General features: G+C 43.0%; 2 protein-coding genes across 3 annotated transcripts in view; both read left to right on the top strand.

Moving 5' to 3' along the window:
- Positions 1–1,586: 1,586 nt before the first annotated feature.
- On the top strand, positions 1,587–9,033 carry tmem51b (transmembrane protein 51b). The gene is made up of 3 exons (XM_080775564.1): positions 1,587–1,862; positions 6,571–7,017; positions 7,524–9,033. Exons 2-3 carry the CDS (start codon positions 6,587–6,589, stop codon positions 7,990–7,992), a joined length of 900 nt encoding a protein of 299 aa, XP_080631690.1. The 5' UTR covers positions 1,587–1,862; positions 6,571–6,586; the 3' UTR covers positions 7,993–9,033.
- Positions 9,034–10,233: 1,200 nt separating this feature from the next.
- skib (v-ski avian sarcoma viral oncogene homolog b) overlaps positions 10,234–19,885 on the top strand; it is a 51,478-nt gene continuing 41,826 nt past the window's right edge. For both annotated transcript variants that reach the window (XM_080782883.1, XM_080782882.1), the window contains exon 1: positions 10,234–11,290. In XM_080782883.1, coding sequence (XP_080639009.1) covers positions 10,376–11,290 — 915 coding nt within the window. In that variant the 5' untranslated portion in view covers positions 10,234–10,375. The remainder of the gene's footprint in view (positions 11,291–19,885) is intronic.

The following is a 19,885-nucleotide window of genomic DNA, read 5'->3' as shown; positions in this document are numbered from 1 at the left end:
GTGTACAGCTTGGATATCACATATCAGTGTAGATAATAGGAACCTGGGAGACCTCCTTGTGCGTTCCAAATTTTCCACTTTACCTCCCAAGCCCCCACAGTCACATACACTCCATTTCAAACCCCGCAAATTCATCAACAACCCCCATAGTCACACTTCCTCCCCCATCACGGATCCCCTGTCTCTGACCACCCCCAATATAGTCTACATCATCACCTGCACACAATGTCATAAACACTACATAGGTGATAGGAGAAACCGGACACACACTAGAAACACGCCTCAAACAACACTTATATCACATCCAACGAGCAGACATACACACAACTCTGTACACACACTTTCAATCCCATCCTATCGCTAACCTCATCATTTCAGGTCTGGAATGTGGAGTCCGATGGACCAGTGGACAGCGGAAACTCAAAAAATTACAAACTGTAACACCCACTGGTCTAAATGAAAGAAGTTGATTTTTATCCCTTTTCTGTTCATTTATCTGTAAAATAAATAAATGGTATCCAGGCCTTGCTGTGAACTTTTACTCCTGTATGGTTTTAGGTTGTTTTATTAATGTCCATTTTTATATCCATTTTACCATTGGGTTTTAGAGTATGGTTTCGGACCATGGTTTAGGTACAGTATGCGGTCTAGCTTAACTTGGACTCAGGGAGGTGGACGCCTCTGCCTTGCATAGTCCCCAGTGAATAGGCAGTTTGCCCTTGGCAAATAGGCCAAACTGTGTATGTATGTATGTATGTATACATGCATACATACATACATACATCTGTTCTTTTATCTGTCCAATCAATAAATGGTTTCCAGGCCTTGCTGTGAACTTTTACTCCTTTATGGTTTTAGGTTGTTTTATTACTGTCTATTTTTATATCCATTTTACCCTTGGGTTTTAGAAGACATTTCGGACATTGGTTTAGGTATGCGGTCTAGCTTAACTTGGACTCAGGGGGGTGGACGCCTCTGCCTTGCATAGTCCCCAGTGAATAGGCATTTTGCCCTTCACTGGTAACCTTATTTTGGATTTGTTTTAAATATATGAAGGTTTTTTGGGCTGGGCTTTTTACTAAAAAGCCCCCCCTTTTAAATACTACACACATACATACATACATACCTACATACATACATTTCAGACGTTTTAGCAGTTTTTAAGGACCCACTTTTAGGCCAGTGCACCAGAGCAAGCTTTTGCCTTTTTTTAAACCCCACCCATTTTAACCAAATACATACATGACATACAGTTTGGCCAATTTGCCAATAGAAAACTACGGTCAACACATTCATGCTGTAAATAATGTCCTCCTGTAGTGTAGGCCTATCCATTCATTGAATATGCTAGTGCTGTTCAATGTTCAATGAGTCATGACACAATCATTAAAGAACAGAATAGAATCAATAGATTGTGCTCGCAATCACAGTTCATCACCTAACATGATGTACTTTTGTTTTAAATTGCCCTTGATATAACCAGCACTAGGACCACGGGGGAATCCCTGCCCACACACATTACACACTTTACAACCGGGGGGCGGTGTCTTCTCTCCAGCCGCACAAAGTTCCTGTCTAATATTTTCTTTACGTTCTACTAGTGGGGGGGAAACTTGGCACTGTACGAACAGACTCTCTGTACCTACCCCCTGCACGTGAAGGCATTTATAGTGGACGCATGTTGTTTACACTGTTGGTTGTCAACTTGTCATTAATTGTACGCGCTATCAGTCAGTCAGTAGTTCCATGATCTCTGTGTCATCTTCCTGAAAACACCTGCATGCTTCAGGTTCAGGTAACCAGTGCCACCCATCGAATACAGGGAAGTCCTTCCTTGGGCGGTGATCGTTGTGGGGAAAAAGGTAAGGTCGCTTTTGATATTTACCAATTGTCATTTTGGTAGTGTAGATATCGCAAATTCCACAACACCTGCAATTGCGCACAAAACGCACAGCAAAGCGCACACGGTTTTTAGTAGAGACCGTTTGTGTTGTGTGTGTTTTGCTGTAAGTGGTGCCATGGTTGATATAGGGCTGCTCCTTCTTCCTTAACTTCAAGAAGAACGGTTTTGCTTCTTAAACATTATTTTAACGCGAAAGTTTTCAAACGATTTTAATAGTTCTGGTAGTAGACTTTCGCCGCAGCCTGCATACCGGTATATCATAAGAACGTGTATCCATGTATAATGTTACGTTTGTGCGCGCGTGTGAATCGTACTGAGAGGAAACGGGGCCCTTATAAACACAGGCTAGTCTTACATTTAAGGACAAATAATAGGCTTCTAAAAGTTGAGTGCTTTTGCTCTAGCCTTTGTTAAACATCAGTGGCGTTATTCCATGACCTACAAGTATACGACCTTTAGAAGAAAAGTTGAATGAAGCCATGAAGGATTAAAACACCTTGAAGGAGTTTGCCAGCCATGTCTCTTTTTAGCCAGACGGTGACTCTACACAGTATGGGGGGCTTTCCAACTCTCTGAATGGACCATGACATGTGCACTTAAAAAACTTTAAAGCAAAAGCAAATTGAGATTTCAGAACAACTTAAAAAACAGCAATATCCTGTGAATTTGACTGGACTGACCAAAAGGCATCCATACGTAGCCTGGCTGGAACTATGATTCTTTTTTGGCAAAACTAATACAATCACAAATTCACAATATTGCTTGACCCGAATGGGGTCAAGCAATCTACTATTTGTAATCTAGGCAAATCTACTATTTGTCAAATATGGTCTTTTCAATTCCATAAAGATCTATTCTCAATAATTATAATTATACACAATGTATTGTGTGTATGTATACTGGTAGGTACAGAAGTTATAAAGAAATACACATCCTTGTGATATCGCAGGTTTTTAAAACGTAAAGAAAGACAAATACCTATATACTGTAAATGTCATGCATGTTCCATCTTTAATGTCATCTTCCAACAAACAAAAACTAGAAAAAGATCAATCGCTGCAAGCAGCGATAAGGCGGGACCAAGCAGGAAGGCAATAATAAGCCATAGAAACATGGAAGACTGAACTTGAGAAAAAGAAGACCATGTAAGCTATCCGGACACAATCAGTATTGTTGGCTAAATCATTCAAGAAGGCAATAAGCAAATATGCTTTGAGTACCAACTTATACTCAAACTTCTGCATGAACAATACATAAAACCTACACTACACGTTATTAAAAATGTCTGTAGTGAATTTCAATTAGAATCTTGAAACCATACAGGTTGATCAAAGATTAGTTTTGCACATCCAAAAGACCTCTTGACGGCAGAATTGAATATGAAGGACCCCAAATGGAAACTTTCTTGAGTTTTAAATCCTCTTAGCAGACCTTGTATGTACTTTCCTGTGCTTTCTTTCTGCAACTGCACGGCACTGTTAAAGTATTCAATAAATGAATCAGGTGCCGGCCCCAAAGTGAACTGAGATCAAAGAGGTTAACAGTTAGTAGCTCCCTTTGCATTGCTCTTCTTCAGACCGTCTGACGTAGAGCTTTGTTATTGTTAACTAAGAATGTTGAAAACCATGACATTTCCTGGACGACCGTGACAGTCCTGGACAAATGGGGACATCTGGTCAGAACAGTGGAGAGAGACAGAAAGTGTCAATATTGGTTCGATACATTTAAGTCAATATCTGCTGATACTGTGATACTTATGATGTCTTTAGCAGTATGGTCTAATCTAAATACATTGATTTTCCTTATCTGGAGGCAGGTCTTGATTAACATGGATGTGTACTTTGGGTCATGTTAGAATAATTATAACCAAGCAATGGTTTGTGACATACAGACTGGACTGGGACAAGCCCTGGCTTTTATTGTCTTGACCAGCCCACTTCTGATATGGAAAAGAAGGCCGGGCCTCAGCTAAACGTAAACGTCGTTTTCGTCCCTTGTGCTCATCACAATGCATCTCCAATGCATAATTGCGCACACAGCCCTCTCACATTAATGCCAAGCAAATCAAGTTGACACAAAGTTGCCTAAACCCACATCTAGTGTTCAGCGATGATTCCAAGTTACTTTATAGTGGTTCTCAAACTTTAGCTCGAGACCCAAAATTGAAAACTGATGTCTCCCCTGGACTCACAACGTGATCTGCTATTTCCACTACTTTTTATTAATTAAAAGTTATTTCTTATTTATGGACCCTAGATACATTTTGATTTATCTATGGAATTATTTGGGATTTTATTTCTTATTAAAACTTTTTTATTTTGGGGGATTCTTTTGAAGTAATAATTAACCACAAAATAGGAAATTTCACTCGCAACCCATAAAATGTCTGTGACCCACAAATGAGTCCCCAACCCACTGTTTTGGAACAGTATATCATCAACAGTATATCAGCCAACAAATGGCTGGGCCCCTGAAAGGTTCCAGTGAATGGGTCCTCCCTAAATCTGCCTTACACAATACACATGCATAACTAAATATGCGTGCTCTCTCCCCTACATACAGGTAAACACATATTTGTGGGGTATACGCAGCATTGCTCAGCCAATCAAATCATCGCTATTGAGTACACAGTACACACATTACTCAGCCAATCAAATTTTTATCATTACATGTCATTACATTTTTATTTGGGCCTAAAGCCCTCACCAACTTCCTCTTCTCCTTTCTTTCATGGCATCCCAATTGATGTACAAGGTCCTGACAAGGAAATCTACTACATTAGCCAGTAGTTTTTAGATCATGTCTACGACTCTACGCCATATTTGGTGACTCATCCGATTCTGTGATCTGCCCTCACAGGGATCTTGCCCAGCTGAAGAGCAGAATGATGCCACAAAAATCCACAAATAGTCTCACCAGACCATAACACATTTCCCTACATAGTTATGGGGTGATTGAATGCATCTTTTGGCATAATCCAGATGGCTAGGATGAGGGTATCTGTCATGCCACCCTACCCGATAGCCCAGAGACGTGCAGAATCAAGAAAAGTGCAGCAGAATACAACGTGGCAGCGTGCCAGCCTCCATCTATTGAGCTCAACCAGCAACTTCCAGAAATTCCTGTACTTCAGACTGGTTCCCAAACATTTTCAGCTTAAAGGGATAGTTCACAATTTCCCGTGGTGGGAGTTCTGCTCTGGTTTTGAATATCACATTCCGTGCTCAGCCAATCAAAATATCGCTATGGGGTTACGGTACACGCATTGCTCAGCCAATCAAATCTGTTGTAGGTTCACTTTGGAGAACAAGGTCAAAAGCCTGCTCGACGAACAGGTTCTTATTTTGTTTGAACAGCAAGTTTCTTGTGTTTCTGTTTGTCAGTTGGTACTGGTAGTCATTCATCGCTTGTGTAATGTAATGTAGGAGTTTAGGATGTAAAGATGTGATTCAGCTTATGGACTGAAGATGAGGAACGATCCTCTTTTCCAAGATTTGGTACCTTGACCTGAGGCTAATTTCACGGCTTTAAAAAAATGAGAATCGTGTGAGAATTCTGGTCTAAATTCGTGTGGACTAATAGTAATACTGACATAGTTAAGTTCTGTGTCACTTCATTCTTTCTCTAACTGTCTCTCCAGTTCTCATCTTTCATGTTAGGACTTGTCTTCCACCATACTTGTTGGCCATACTTTGTCGCAACGGCTCTCTGGGAACTCCATGAAGTAATTATAAGTTTCATAACATTTATTCAGCCATGCTGAACAAAATGTTCAGAATCGCTTTGAAATCTTCAATCTTTCATTTTAATGAGATGCACAGGAGTGTATTTGCACACTTTCAGACTATTGTGAATCAAATTTGTAATTTAAAGTAGTTCCCTTGATTTTGGAATTCTTTATGGCACCATAACTGATGCTCCAAGCCGATTTTCATTAAAGTGTATTGTACCTGCCCATCCGTCTGTCTCTCACAGGGATAACTCATTAAAGTGTATTGTACCTGCCCATCCGTCTGTCTCTCACAGGGATAACACTTGACTGTTTTAATTTGGTTTGGATCAAATTATTCGATCAAATGTGACTGTGGATTGTTTTCGGTTGTAAGGGAAGGGCCATAGCCTGAAGACACAAACCAAATCGTCACAAAAGATCATTACCAGTCAACTACAATATTTTAGAATACTATTAACAATATAATAAATAGTTTAAATACTATAATGAAGATAGGTGTGACATCTCTCAGAGTGCATTTTTAGTTGCATTCAGACTATTATAGCACTTCGCCATCTTGTGCACAAATGAAAGTACTACATTGAAGTTTTGGACATTTTTTTTCCTATTTTTGGTCCATCTGCACTTTGACCACTTTGAAGGCCCATGCACCCAGAGTGCATCTGTTTTTATTTGTCATCTGAAAAAAATGTATGAATCAGTGTGGCATCCCTATTTTGGGCATATCCATATACAGTACAATATGCCCTACATTTCCCAATTAAAAAACAAAAATGGTAAAATAGCCACTCTAAATTCACAACGTGCCGTGATGCGACGTGTTCAAGTACGACAGGTAGGTTGTATAAGTATTTAGGCATAAGTGCTTAATGTCAAGTTGACTTATTTTGGTCTCACACATTAATGTGAATTTTGTTGTTTTTGTTTTCCTAAGGTTTTGTCCTGCAAGGATGTGTTCCAGCCGGGGCCTATGTGGGGACAGTGAGCGTGCCTCCAGATCCTCCAGCTCTAGCAATTCAGGGTCCCATTATGCCCTGTGCGCCTTAGGGGTTGGTCTCATTGCCCTGGGCATTGTCATGATCGTATGGACCGTGGTACCCTTGGCTATTGAAGCTTCAGAGGCCACACCTTCGCCGGGCAACTTTACGACAGTGCCAGGGGATGATGATGATGGGGAGAATGACGAGAGCAAACTAGATGGCAAAAGCACCTCATCTGTGGCCCTTGTGCTTGTTGGAGCAGGGGTCGCCATGCTGCTCCTGGCCATTTGCCTCGGAGTGAGAAATAAGCGAAAACAACAGGACAGAAGCAGGCAGCAAACAGCAGCAGCAGCTGCATCGAGAGCCCCCCTTACGGAAGTGACTGGGGATCAGGAAGAAACGTGAGTGCTGATACCTATAGACATAATATAGGTATACCTCACATTGGCACTGGATTGTAAATCAATGCCATTGGTAGGGGCAACTTTCCATAACTACACTGCAAACAATATGCTTGAGTCCTGGAAGTACCTGGAAACTAAACATTGCCTAATTCATTGTATCATAATAACACACAGCTACTTGTCTGGCATTTGTAAATAAACCAACCCTAAAATGAGGATTTTAATTATGGAATGATTTCCTGCTTCAATAGACATACAGTAGGAGACTCGGCGTGCCCCAACCGATAGGGCAGCCAAGTTGACGCATTGCTCCAGTGAGCAGCCAATACGGTTTTCTACTGTATGTGTATAGCTATGATTTATACAAGCTCCTGAGCCTCTACTGTTGTGCTGTTACGATCTGACATGACTGCATGACTTACAGTTGATGCTGATGATTGTGAAGCTGGCAGTTTTTTCAGACTCCTTACTTTCTAGGTCTTGTCTCATGTGTCCCATTTCAGACAGGAGAATCCTACTGCTGCATACGGCGTACCCAGCTACGAGGAGGCCGTTGGCAGCGGTCAGTACCCGGTCCGCGAAAGCAACCTTCGGAACAGCATCTCCCAGCTGCCATCCTACGAGGACATCATCGCCGCCGTGGAAAACGAAGGGGCAGAAGAACCCAGGAACGACCCTGCTCCTCGTGTGGAATCGGCAACCAGCCCAACCAGTCCGGCTGCTGATGAAGCCCTAAGCGGTGCCTCTCCTGCTGCTGCCGCCAGCGCCAGCCCCAACCCCAACCAGCCCACTCGCAGTAGCAGCCGAGCCAGCAGGATACTTCGTCCCCTCCGGATACGGAGGATCAAGTCAGACAAACTGCATCTGAAAGACTTCCGGCTCCACATCCGCAGTCCAACCCAGAATCCAGTGACGATCGAACCCATCACTCCACCACCGCAGTACGACGATAAGATGCCAGAGTTAGCATAGCGCCTCTTGAAGCCTAGAGCGGAGAACTGCTTTTGATCAACGGCACTATATCTGGTTCAGAGGGACAAATGACAACATATCTGAAGAGCTGTTTTCGAAAATAATGACTAGAAATGCTGCAATGTGTGTGAGGTCAGGCTGGGAATGGCTTCATTACCAACTGACACCACAAATATAGTATATTACAGTGGTTCTTAACTTTTTAATTTCAAGGACTCCCATAGAACCCCCATTTCGAAGCTACAGTCTTTCTTGCTATTTGTGGAAACATAGACAGTGCCATGCTGCCATCCATATTTATTGAGTTTAGTTGCTGCATTATACATTGTGTCGGTGTGAATGTGATTAGTTTGTCACACCTGTCATGATATGTTTTACTTCTGGGGGAAATGGATGCCTATTACCGGGGGAAATTATGAAATGGTACAGGCATTGTAATAAATTACATGGATAGGGAGATCTGTTTAGTGAACAGAAAGATACTGAGGGCATACTTAAGCATTTGGTTTGTTTATAAACGGTGAAATCCCAGACCACTGAGCGTCTTGAGGATGTCATGATCTTTTCCATATGCTGTACAGTGGGATCTTAGTATGTTGCTCCGCATACAACACTGTAGCCATCAAGGGCAAGCTCCACAACCTTTATCAGCACATGTATATGTTCCAAATGTCTGCTTTTGTTTTACATGTCTAATAGCCCTTTAGCCCATGGTAAATCATTACTTATTCATTCAAATCACATTAATGTTTCTAAACAGAGTTCTCTCTTACAAGTGCCTAGCAAAGACTTTGCCAAAGCCTTTTGTGTATGCCATAATTCATATTTGTATAATCTATTGAATAGATGTGTTTTTCTACAGCATTTGTTAGGATCATGTTAAGGCTAGATTTTAGTTGCAAAATCAGGGGAAAATCTGTTAAATAATTTATTCCTGTGGCTATTTTAACTAACTTATAATGGGCATAGGTTCTAAGGACAAATACCTGCTACTGTTTTTATCACACCTCTATGTTTGATTTTAATCAAATAAAAGTTATTGCTCCGTTTTCATTTTGTTTATAATTACTTACTTATAAATTATGCCAGCATATTTATATATATTTGTTTATTAATTTATTTTTAAGATCAACATAAACCATCATTGATCCCCTGATTGAAATGCAGGTGTATGGCAGCTACAGCCAAGACTAGTAAATAATGTAATTGTAGGTTTACTTTTCAAGGTCTCAGAGGAACGCTGTATGCGTTTTAAAGGTATGATTTATCTAATTCATCATTTTGTACCTTATCAACTTTATTACCATATTCATCACTGTAAGTACTTCCCTTCAGCCGCCTCTGTATTAGTATACTTATTGTGGACATTTGGCGCCCCCGAGTGGTGCATAATGGCCAGACCAATGTGAAATGTCCATGATGCGACATGATAGTAAAGACTAGTAAAGATTTATTTTATATTGGTCATTTGCACAGAACTTTGACTGAAGGTTAAAAAAGGGCTTATAGACGCACACCCTAATGACCGAGGGAGACTTCTGCCGTCTTTAAAGATAAAATGAAATGAGAAAATGAATCAAGTTCTAGGATAAAATAAGAAATGGGGGAAAAACGTTTGATTATTTTTTACAGGTTTATCAATTTATTATGGTTATTATTATAGCCTGTATAATTTCACTTAAAGAAAAAAAAACAAGTCAACCCTTAGTTCATCTTTTTGAAGAGATAAAAAAAATATCTTTCTCAATTTTTTTCCCTTTTCTTTTTTTGTGCTGCTTTTGCAGCTGCCATGTAGCAGAGGGGGGTGGTTAGTTGAGGGAACAGCCAGCCCGGGGAGTCAGTCACATTCCTGGCCGGGATTCAATGACTGAGCCAGACACAAACAAACAGAGAGAGAGAGAGAGAGAGAGAGAGACGGGGAGAGAGAGAGAGAGAGAGAGAGACGGGGAGAGAGAGAGAGAGAGAGATTCACACATTGGGTTTTGAGCGAGGGAGGGAGACAGACAGGGAGAGTACGCCAGACTGAGCAGAATATTTCGGGCTCACATTTAGACTGCAGTGGAGGACATTAGAGCCATAGTGGATCGGATGTTGTTGCTTATTATTACTTGTGTGTGAGTTGTGGACCTGTCCTGTGGACTTTAATCGCGTCTGTCTACCAGAGGAGTCCGCGCGAGCGTTACGGCGGTGTTCATTTTTCTGAATGGACACCTTGGGAATCTACTCGAGTGACATGGAAATGCGCTTCGCTGGACGCATCGAGTTCTGTAGCGGATCCGGATACTGACGGCAACTTTGTTTTGTTTTGGGTTTTTTTGCGGGGGAGATTCAGGCCATATTCTTCTCGAATAAGTTTGAAGTCGACTTCTGCATCGGTAAAAACATGGAGGCTACGAGCTTCCAGCCCCATCCCGGACTTCAGCAAACTCTGAAGCAGTTTCATCTGAGTTCCATGCGCTCCCTCGGCGGACCGGCGGCGTTCTCCGCCCGGTGGCACCAAGACATCCTCTTCAGTAAGGATGGCAAGACGGGCGAGCTGATGCTCAACCTGCCCGGAGGAGCGCCCCCGCAGACCACGCCGCCGCAGGTCATGTCCGGCCCGCTCTTCATTCCGTCCGACCGCTCCACCGAGCGATGCGAGACGGTCCTGGAGCGGGAGCCCATCTCCTGCTTCGTGGTCGGCGGGGAGAAGCGCCTCTGTCTGCCGCAGATCCTCAACAGCGTGCTGCGGGACTTCTCCCTCCAGCAGATCAACTCGGTGTGCGACGACCTCCACATTTACTGCTCCCGGTGCACCGCGGACCAGCTGGAGATCCTCAAAGTCGTGGGCATCCTGCCCTTCTCGGCCCCGTCCTGCGGGCTGATCACGCAGACGGATGCTGAGCGACTGTGCAACGCTCTCATCTACGGCGGTACCTTTCCCCCCCACTGCAACAAGGAGCTGTCCGGCTCCCTGGAGCTGGAGAGGACGGAGAAGAGCTTCAAAGTGTACCACGAGTGTTTCGGCAAGTGCAAAGGTTTGTTTGTCCCGGAACTGTACGCCGGCCCCAGTGCGGCGTGCATCCAGTGCATGGACTGTAGGCTGATGTACCCGCCTCACAAGTTTGTGGTCCACAGTCACAAGAGACTGGAGAACCGAACAGTCCACTGGGGGTTCGACTCTGCCAACTGGCGGGCCTATGTGCTTCTGGATCCGGACTACACTGGGAAGGAAGAGAAGAGTCACTTGGAGCAGGCCCTGAAAGAAATAAAAGGGAAATTCGATCTGACCCACAAGCACTCCAGTAAACCCTGCAGGGTAAGTCTGCTCGCCATGGGCTTTTATTTATGTAACTATTCGCTCTCTTTTAGCCATTTTCGTGGGTGGATACCAGGGGGCCTGCAGCATTTTGTTTTTCTTTGCTTGCTTTGACAGACATGAAATGTGTACTGTACTACTGAGACTGCATTTCTGTTTGACCGAGTGGAAATTCCAAGAGCCCCACAGGCCCAGTGAATCCAGGATAATTTTTCACAGCATTCATTGGCTACTATTCATAGTAGGCTACTTTATAGAAAGCCCTGCACCTGGTTGCTGCACCAGCCCTTCAAGAACATAATCATCATTAATATTTTAGATTTGTAATGGTTTATTGCACACACACACACACACACACACACACACACACACACACACACACACACACACACGTCAACCTGGCTACAGAATATATATATCCTGACCCTGATTCTCAGCGATGTGAAACATCTCATAAAGTCTCATTCACCTCATTCAATTTCAGAAAGGAACAACAAAGCTACTAACCTGCACCCCCCTCCAGTCCCTCCCATCCTCCTTAGTCATGAAGCCCAGTGGTCCAGAGTGACCCCCCCCCCCCCCCCCGCAGGGTTACCCAAGGGCATCTGCATTATGATGGAGCCCTGATGATATATATTTTATTAGTGTGTGAGAGGAGAGCAGAGGGGCCCGGGGGGAATCTATTATGGTGCCACAAGGTGGGTTAAAGGATAAGGGTTTAATGAGGATTGGGGAATATCAAGATCTGGGTGAGGAGGAGGAGGGGGCGTTACTGGTCGGGGCAGGATAAGGTGTGTGTGTGTGTGTGTGTGTGTGACTGTGTGTGTGTGTGTGTGTGTGTGTGTGTGTGTGTGTGTGTGTGTGTGTGTGTGTGTGTGTGTGAGTGTGAATGCGTCTCACCATGCTGGCTCCATGTGTGGGACAGTGACGTTCACGGTGGACAAAGGTTGGGAGACCAAGTGGCTGTTCTCTCGTCACTCAGCAGCTGCTGTGTGGGACTCTGCTAATGAGGGACATCTATGGATCACCATGGTGCCGCTCCGTCAAATCCTGTTCATTTAGCTCAGTGGTTTTCAACCCTTTTCTTATTATCGAGGGCCATTATTTATTCAGCATTTGAGCCACGGACTGATGAGATTTAGCATCTCAGACCCAAGACTTGGAATATTTTGTTATTGTTGGATATGATTCCATGCTGTATTGACGTGGTGGTAGATGCAGATGTTTAACAATAATTTTACTCTTGAGAGTTTAATGGGGTCCATTTGGTTTCACTTTACACTCTCAAGAGTTAAAGAGCTATACGGGTTCATGTGGTTACCAACTCCCCATCATTTAGCTGGGGACCACCTGGAACCCACTCAACGACCACTGGTGGTCCCCGGACCACTGGTTGAGAAACGTTTTCACTGTTAGTGTAGGGAAATCAACACCCCCAGGTTTTGTACCATTACTGTCATGGCCGTACCTTTGTTGTGTAGAGCTGCATGATAATGACAAATATATGAATACATTATGCTCATGTCATCACAACAAAACAGTAGGTTACGACTACGAAATGTAACCCTGGTTCTTTGACTATTTGGTTTCGGCTCAAAAAATCAACCGAACTGAATGTCGAATATGCATTTTTGCCGCTATTCGGCCGAATAGTTTTAGTGGCCGAATATTCAGTGCATCCCTAATTATGAGATGCCCATAATTGGGACCCTATGGTCCATGAGATTTGGCGTAGAGGGGAAAAAGGAGGAGGTCAACTGAACTATATAGGGTATAAGTGGTTAACAGGCTGTGTCTCACAGTGAAGCCAGTCGTTAATGATATTTGTTATGGTTCAGTGAATTGTATACGTTCTACTTCATATGAGATACTATATTGAATATTGGTAGACAACACTGATGTATACAGGGGTATTTCAGCAGACATCTACTAGCAGATAATACAATTTAGTTTTGTCTTTTTTTCCCCCTTTTGTCCTATGTGAGAAATGTGCATATAAGACATACATTCAGATCTTGATGATGATAGCAGATAAACATAAATTATTGGGCATTTCTGGGTGAGAGTTCCTTACAGTAACGCAGCATCTTTTTCCTATCAGTTCTCACTGGATGTGATTTATGGGGTGTTATGCTGAGAAACTGACATGGAAACCAGACAAAAAGAAATATCTGTCTTTGGGAAAATCTCTTGCACCTGTGGCTTACAGCGTGTGTGTGTGGTGTGTGTGTGTCTAACTACAGTCAGCAGGACATGATGTATTATTATTGCCGTGTTTCATATTTTCCAAAATGGTGATGCGTTGTACCAAACAGTCTCTCGGTGTGTGTGTGTGTGTGTGTGTGTGAGTGTGCGCAGTGAAATCCTCAGTGTTAATAGTATCCATTTGTAACTTTGAGAGTTTGGGTCCATTCGGTTACATCTGTATGCTGCTCTCTGAGTTAAATGAGCACTCAGCGTTTTACAGTGCATATACAGACCTGCCTGAGCATCATGGGGCGTGTGTGTGTGTGTGTGTGTGTGTGTGTGTGTGTGAGAGAGTGGGGGAGGTTGTGTGTCTGTCTGCTGTGGTTCACTGTCAGTCGTGTCCCAGTTAGTAGACAGGCGCGGCGGGTCCCTGAGGGAGCCGCACAGCTAGCGCTCCCTCATACATCAGCCCTGACAGGGGAAGCCGCTGAAAGGCCGGACAGGGGCTGCTTTGCAGACCACGCTTTGGCTCGCCTGCTAGCCGTGAAACAACAACTCAATGTTATCAGCCCGCCTCAGCCCTCCTTCTGATGTCAGTGTTTTATTAATCAGAGAGAAACCCACTGCAGTTCCTCCTGGCCCCGGTATAATCTGTCTAGACTCCCGTTTGAATTGTGCACGCACGTCACACACACACACACACACACACACACACACACACACACACACACACACACACAGAAGCACACTGTTCAGGTGCGACAGAGGCGGAGAGAACTAATGCTACTTTACACTGTGAGTGAGTTTTTTTTCTGAAAAGAAGCATGGGTGATTTGGTGTGATTTTTAGTCGTCACATCTCAAAATGCAGAAAACGGAATAGAATCAGCTGTATTTTCTTTTTTAAACCACTTAAAGCCTATATACTTTGTTGGGGACTGTCTCCCAGGGGTCTACTAGAAAATACTACGGAGCTACTGTATGTGTGTGGGTGGCTGGCTGGCTGGGTGGGTGGCTGGGTGTGTGCGTCTGAGCACGAAAACAGCATGGTTGTTTTTCACCGCCTGTGCGCAACCTAACACACACACATATTAACTGTATATATGGTGATTTCGTGTGTGCCAGTACAGTACAGTACAGTAGAGGGTACAGTAGAGGTAGCCCCACACGGTAACTCTGTCATTTCTCAAACGTTTCGGACGTGGGGCGGCTCGCCGGAATCGGGCCGGCACCCTGGGTGAGTTCCTGTGGCTCTCCGCTGTCCCCCACCCCCACAAGGAGTTGCACCACTCACTTCACACGGGTGTGATTCTTTTTCTTCACCTTCAGGATAGGGATGCTATGCTAGGGTTCATGTGTTTAAACACTTAAACCCTCTAGACCTGAGTTAGCTTTGTACTTTTTCCATCTACACCAGACATCTTTGCCCAAACTAGCCGATCTACAAGCTCACAATGCATTGCCTTTTCTAGGTCTTTGGCTAATGTTCTTGCTATAGGGTTCATGTGGTTAATACCAAAGCCTGCGTGCAAAAGCAGAAGCTGGATCAGAACACCATTGTGTTGTCTTGCATCAAGTCCTGCATTGGGTCAGTTTGTGCAGATGAGGGCAGATTGGATGAGGGGAGGCTGGCTGGCGGCTCTCATTCAGAAGATGTAGGGTGTGTGAGCCAGGCCTTGACATGTGTTGTCAAAGGGCCGTGACCCCTGACCTCGCTCCAAAGACACTGACCCGGCCCTACCCCCCATTCTTTTCACACCATCCAATCAGATGTCCGTTCAGATGTCCTTGTGTCCAGTCCACTGGCCAGATGGCTATCTGATAAAGAACAGAGGGATATGGGTTAGATAAAAAAAAAGAAAGAATTGGCAGCATGATGCATTAAAATGACCACAACCGCATTTAAACAGAGCGTTTAGACTTGTGGGATATTGGAGGATTTGCTGCAGTGCCTCCCTCCCCCAAAAACCTTTTTTTTTAATGCACTTTTGAATTTTGAATTCAATGTCCAATACATTTATTTGGCTTGTATGATTCGGTCGACTTGCCAAATCGTATCGACAGTAGTCACAGTACTATAACCTAATAATGCAAATGTTAACTTTTCTGCCAAGCAAGAAAATCTCCCAAATGTGAAGACGTATTCCTTCCTTCCAATGTCAAATACATGTGAGCATTAGCGGAAAAAATAAATCTCAGGATGGGAGAGCAATCAATCATTTGAGCGAGTGAATAGAGGAAGGGTACTCTGGAGAGTCGTGTAGGCCCTCCTTAATGGAATGGATATTAAAGCCATTCAAGTGCGGCCAATTTATGCCATTTCTCATCCCATTGTTCTGTTCACTCTATCAAATTAGCCCCAAACCTGGGGCCAAACCAATCAACCAAGTGTCAAACAAAAGGTGCGAACCTTTTCGGATGTTTTCTTTTGCGCTCCCATGTTCGAGCAAAAATGAACGCATTTCTGAATTTATCCCTGATCGCATGCATGTGTATATCATCATGTCTGCTGCTTGTTTAGTGTATCATGTCTGCTTGTGTGTTTCTATATGTATGGCCAGTATATATGGGTGTTTTGCAGTGCATGTGCGTGTTGAGGAGGCATGTATAATGCCCCGGATCAGCTGTGCTACTGCCGGGGGATTAAAAATGAGCGCACTGCCGGCTCATTTCCATTCCCATCTGTCTGCTGACCTCTGGGAAGCCCCGAAAGCTCCCGCGGTGCATCCCTGTGGCCCTTGACGGCCCTGTCTGCCCATCGCTGACCCCAACCGGGGCCCACAGAACACTCCTCCGTTCGGAGTCTTTCTGACTCCACACCTTCCACACTCTGAGTCACCGCTCTGATTCAGGCTGAGCGAGCGCCGCCTCGCTCCCTTTCACCCCCTGCGGCACAGATAGTATAACCCATTTAGACCCCGTTAAAAACATTCACTTTGAAAGAATACGTATTCAAAGATTTGACATTTTTATGATTTTTCAAAAATAGCAGACCTACAAGCTTGTAGATCTGCTATTTTTCAATAGCTAAATTATAACAATGTTTAAAACACCGAAATGGGTTCCCGGAACAAAATGGGATAATTATTATCGTCACTGTGAATCCAGTCGAGGTGTGATTTGTACTCTTCAGATGCAAAGGGGGAAAAAAATGAGGGCTGATTGATTTTATGTCGATATGAGACTATAGACGTCGTCTGGGATTTTTGTATATCTTAATATTGTGATATGGCTTAAGCGTTTAATCTTTTCCTGGTTTTAATCGCGTATTCGCTTAAGCCTCATGTTATACTTTAAAAAAATATAAATTTGCCGATCTAGTTCCCAATGCATAGCATTGCGTTGTGGTGGGATTGTAGATCTGCTATTTTAGCCATTTCTGGTTTTTGAAAAAGGTTATCGTCACAGTAAGATGGTAAAGGAAATATTGTGATATTCAAATTTCCATATGGCCTAGCCATAGTAAGAATTACACTATTACCCCCCCCCCCCCCCCCCCCCCACCCGACCCCTTCACTGACCAGCTTGCGGAGAGGAGCGTCGCCTCATCTGTGAAATGTCTGTTGGAGGGTAGAGCTTGGGCCGGGGCAGCGTGTCAGGGGGGGGGAGGGGCGTCGAGAGCTCCCAGGGGTTGTGCCCTCAATTCTCCCAGGGGTGACCCCATGTTAAAAGGGTGTCAGCTGGGGCTCTGTCATGGGTGATGTGTGCTAAAGACCTGCCGCCTCCTTTGTCCGCGAGCCGCGCCTTTCAGAGGCTGTGAAGTGCGGCCATTTTTCTTTGTCAATGTCCTGTTTCTCTCTGTGGTGCGTGGGCAGGTCTCTAGCCCCCCCCCACCACACACACACACACACACACACACACGTGGGAAATCTATGCTTTTGCTGTGTCACTGGTCATCCTCACAGAGTCAGACTGGAGCCAGTAGTGCTGAATGTCTGTCTGTCTGTCTGGCACATACAGCATTTTACTTAAATCAGTGGTTCTGAAACTTTTATTTCAAGGACCCCTATAGAGCAACGATGTCTGATGTAATTTACACATTTAACCTGGGTCGCTATATATATATATTTTATTTTACAATTCCCATAGACTAAAGACTGTGTTCCTAAAATAAACAAATGATCCCAGCGGTTTGACTCATATGGATCTGAAAATCAACTGACGGCGAGAAAACGCTAATGTTGCCGAATTAGTTCATTTATTTCCAGAAACAGATCGAAAACGATACATAACCACCTCCCCGACAATATCGCAGAGACGGTTTGTTTACTTTTGGATCACGGTGCTTACAGTATATGAGACGATTTTAAGATGACCCCACCGTTATTCTCCATGGAGAGAAACTCAACGTGACATCAGGACTTAACTCAGAGTTACAGACCTGTAAGGGTCCCCCACTTTGAGAACCACTAAATGTTTTGAATTCTGTTTTGAAGTTGACTTAAGTTTGTCATAGCACACCAAAACCCGCAGTGTTGTTAATTCAACTCTGAGAGTCGAGGGGTGGTGCCCAGTTGCTTCTGCCAGTTAGTTGTGGGCTCGCCACAGCGAGCACACAATAGGTATCCACAGTCTATATTTATTCCAATTTCCGCCACTTTTTTCGGTCACCTACTACTTCCACATACTTTATGCTAGAATTTTAGTTAAAACTTCAAACTGTTCAGCTCTTTGCAGTGATGTGTGCTTGTATTTTTATTTTCACAAAGTTTTATACTTTTTATACTTTTTAACTTTTTAACTTTTTTTTACATCCTTTATAATGAGAGTCGATGGAAGAAAGGTCCCATTTTTCACAGTTAACTTTTTTGAGCTCTTATTACTCCGTCATACTTTCACTTTGGAACTTCATTCAAACTTTATAATGTTCATCTATCTTTGAACTTTCATTGGTGAAAAAGTTGTTTTGAAAAAGTTTATACTTTTTAAAATATTTAACTTTATTTATAGTTTTTTCCTGCCATTGACTTTGTATGGGATTTATCTCTAAATCAACCTCACTTTTGCAGCCTCATTACTCTGGCATACTTTGTCGTAGAAACGTGATTTAAACTTTAGAACACTCACACGACTCTGGACTTTTTCGTGGTTCAAACCGTATTCGAACACGTTAAACGGTTTTTCCGAAATCGCAGTTCAATCGCAGGCCGTTTCGCGTAATTAGTGCCAACTTAGAGTGCGGCGCTTCTTTGACTAGAGTGTGGAGACTGAAATTCTTTCCTTGAAAATTTACCAAACAAATTGTCGTCCCGGCCAAAGTATTCATTTTACACGCATGTTCTTTGGTCATTTTGTAGCCACACATGTCCTCTTTCACACAATGTGACCACCAAAGCACGGAGACGTACAGAATGTGAACTACGGCCTTTTAAGTGACACAAAAACAGTAAATCTGCTCATTGACCTCCATTGTATAATTCTTACGAGGATATTATCGCGCAGACAATTCTTAACTCGCTCTTATAACCACATTTTCAATCGTACCAACACCACAATCGCACATGGTGTACGTCAATATCTCAGGCCACTCACAGCGAAAAAAATATTTGCATTCGACTTTTACTTTTTGCGATAGAGCAATTTGTTCGGGCATAGTTTTCCCCCATTCAGAACCATTTTAATCTCCCAGTCATAGTACTGGCATAGAACTTGGAAGTCTTTTACATCCACAGCTGAGACATATAAGGGCTTAATTACAGGGCTGACATTAAAGTTACAAGATCTCAATGAGTTGCTCTGCGATACCTTGTGAGCTTGTAGGTCTGCTATTTGTGCAATTGGCTGGCCTTTACACAGCTCTCGCAAGAGCACGCACACACGCACACACACACCATGTCTTCCTATTGGCTGGCCTTTACACAGCTCTCGCAAGCGCACGCACGCACGCACGCACGCACGCACGCAAAAAAAAAAAAAAAAAAAAAAACATTTTTTTTTTTTTCAAATTTTTTTTTTCAAATTTAAAAAATGAAAAAAAAAATGAAAAAATGAAAAAAATGAAAAAAAATGAAAAAACTTAAAAAAATGAAAAAAACTTAAAAAAAAGAAAAAAACTTTAACTTTTTTTTTTACTTATTAAGAAAAAACTTAAACTTTTTTTTTTTTTACTTATTAAGAAAAAACTTTAACTTTTTTTTTTTTTACTTATTAAGAAAAAACTTTTAAAAACACTTCTACAACTTCCACATACTTTATTCCGCTTTATGCAGTTATTTATGCTTATTCTTTTTACACATTTTTATACATTCTTTTTTTTAACTTTTCCTTCAGCTTTAATACATTTTCTACTGTACATTATATACATTGCGTCTTTTGGCGAGCCCACGCAGTTTCTGTAGGGAACTGCTTTCTAGTTTACACTTAGTCTTTGAAATTAAAAAGTATATGAGAACGACTGCTACAGGGGTTT

Source organism: Protomyctophum bolini (genome assembly GCF_963924005.1).
Source record: "Protomyctophum bolini genome assembly, chromosome: 2".
Lineage (NCBI taxonomy): Eukaryota > Metazoa > Chordata > Actinopteri > Myctophiformes > Myctophidae > Protomyctophum > Protomyctophum bolini.
Note: the sequence above shows the minus strand (reverse complement) of the source record. Positions and strands in the feature narration are given on the sequence as shown.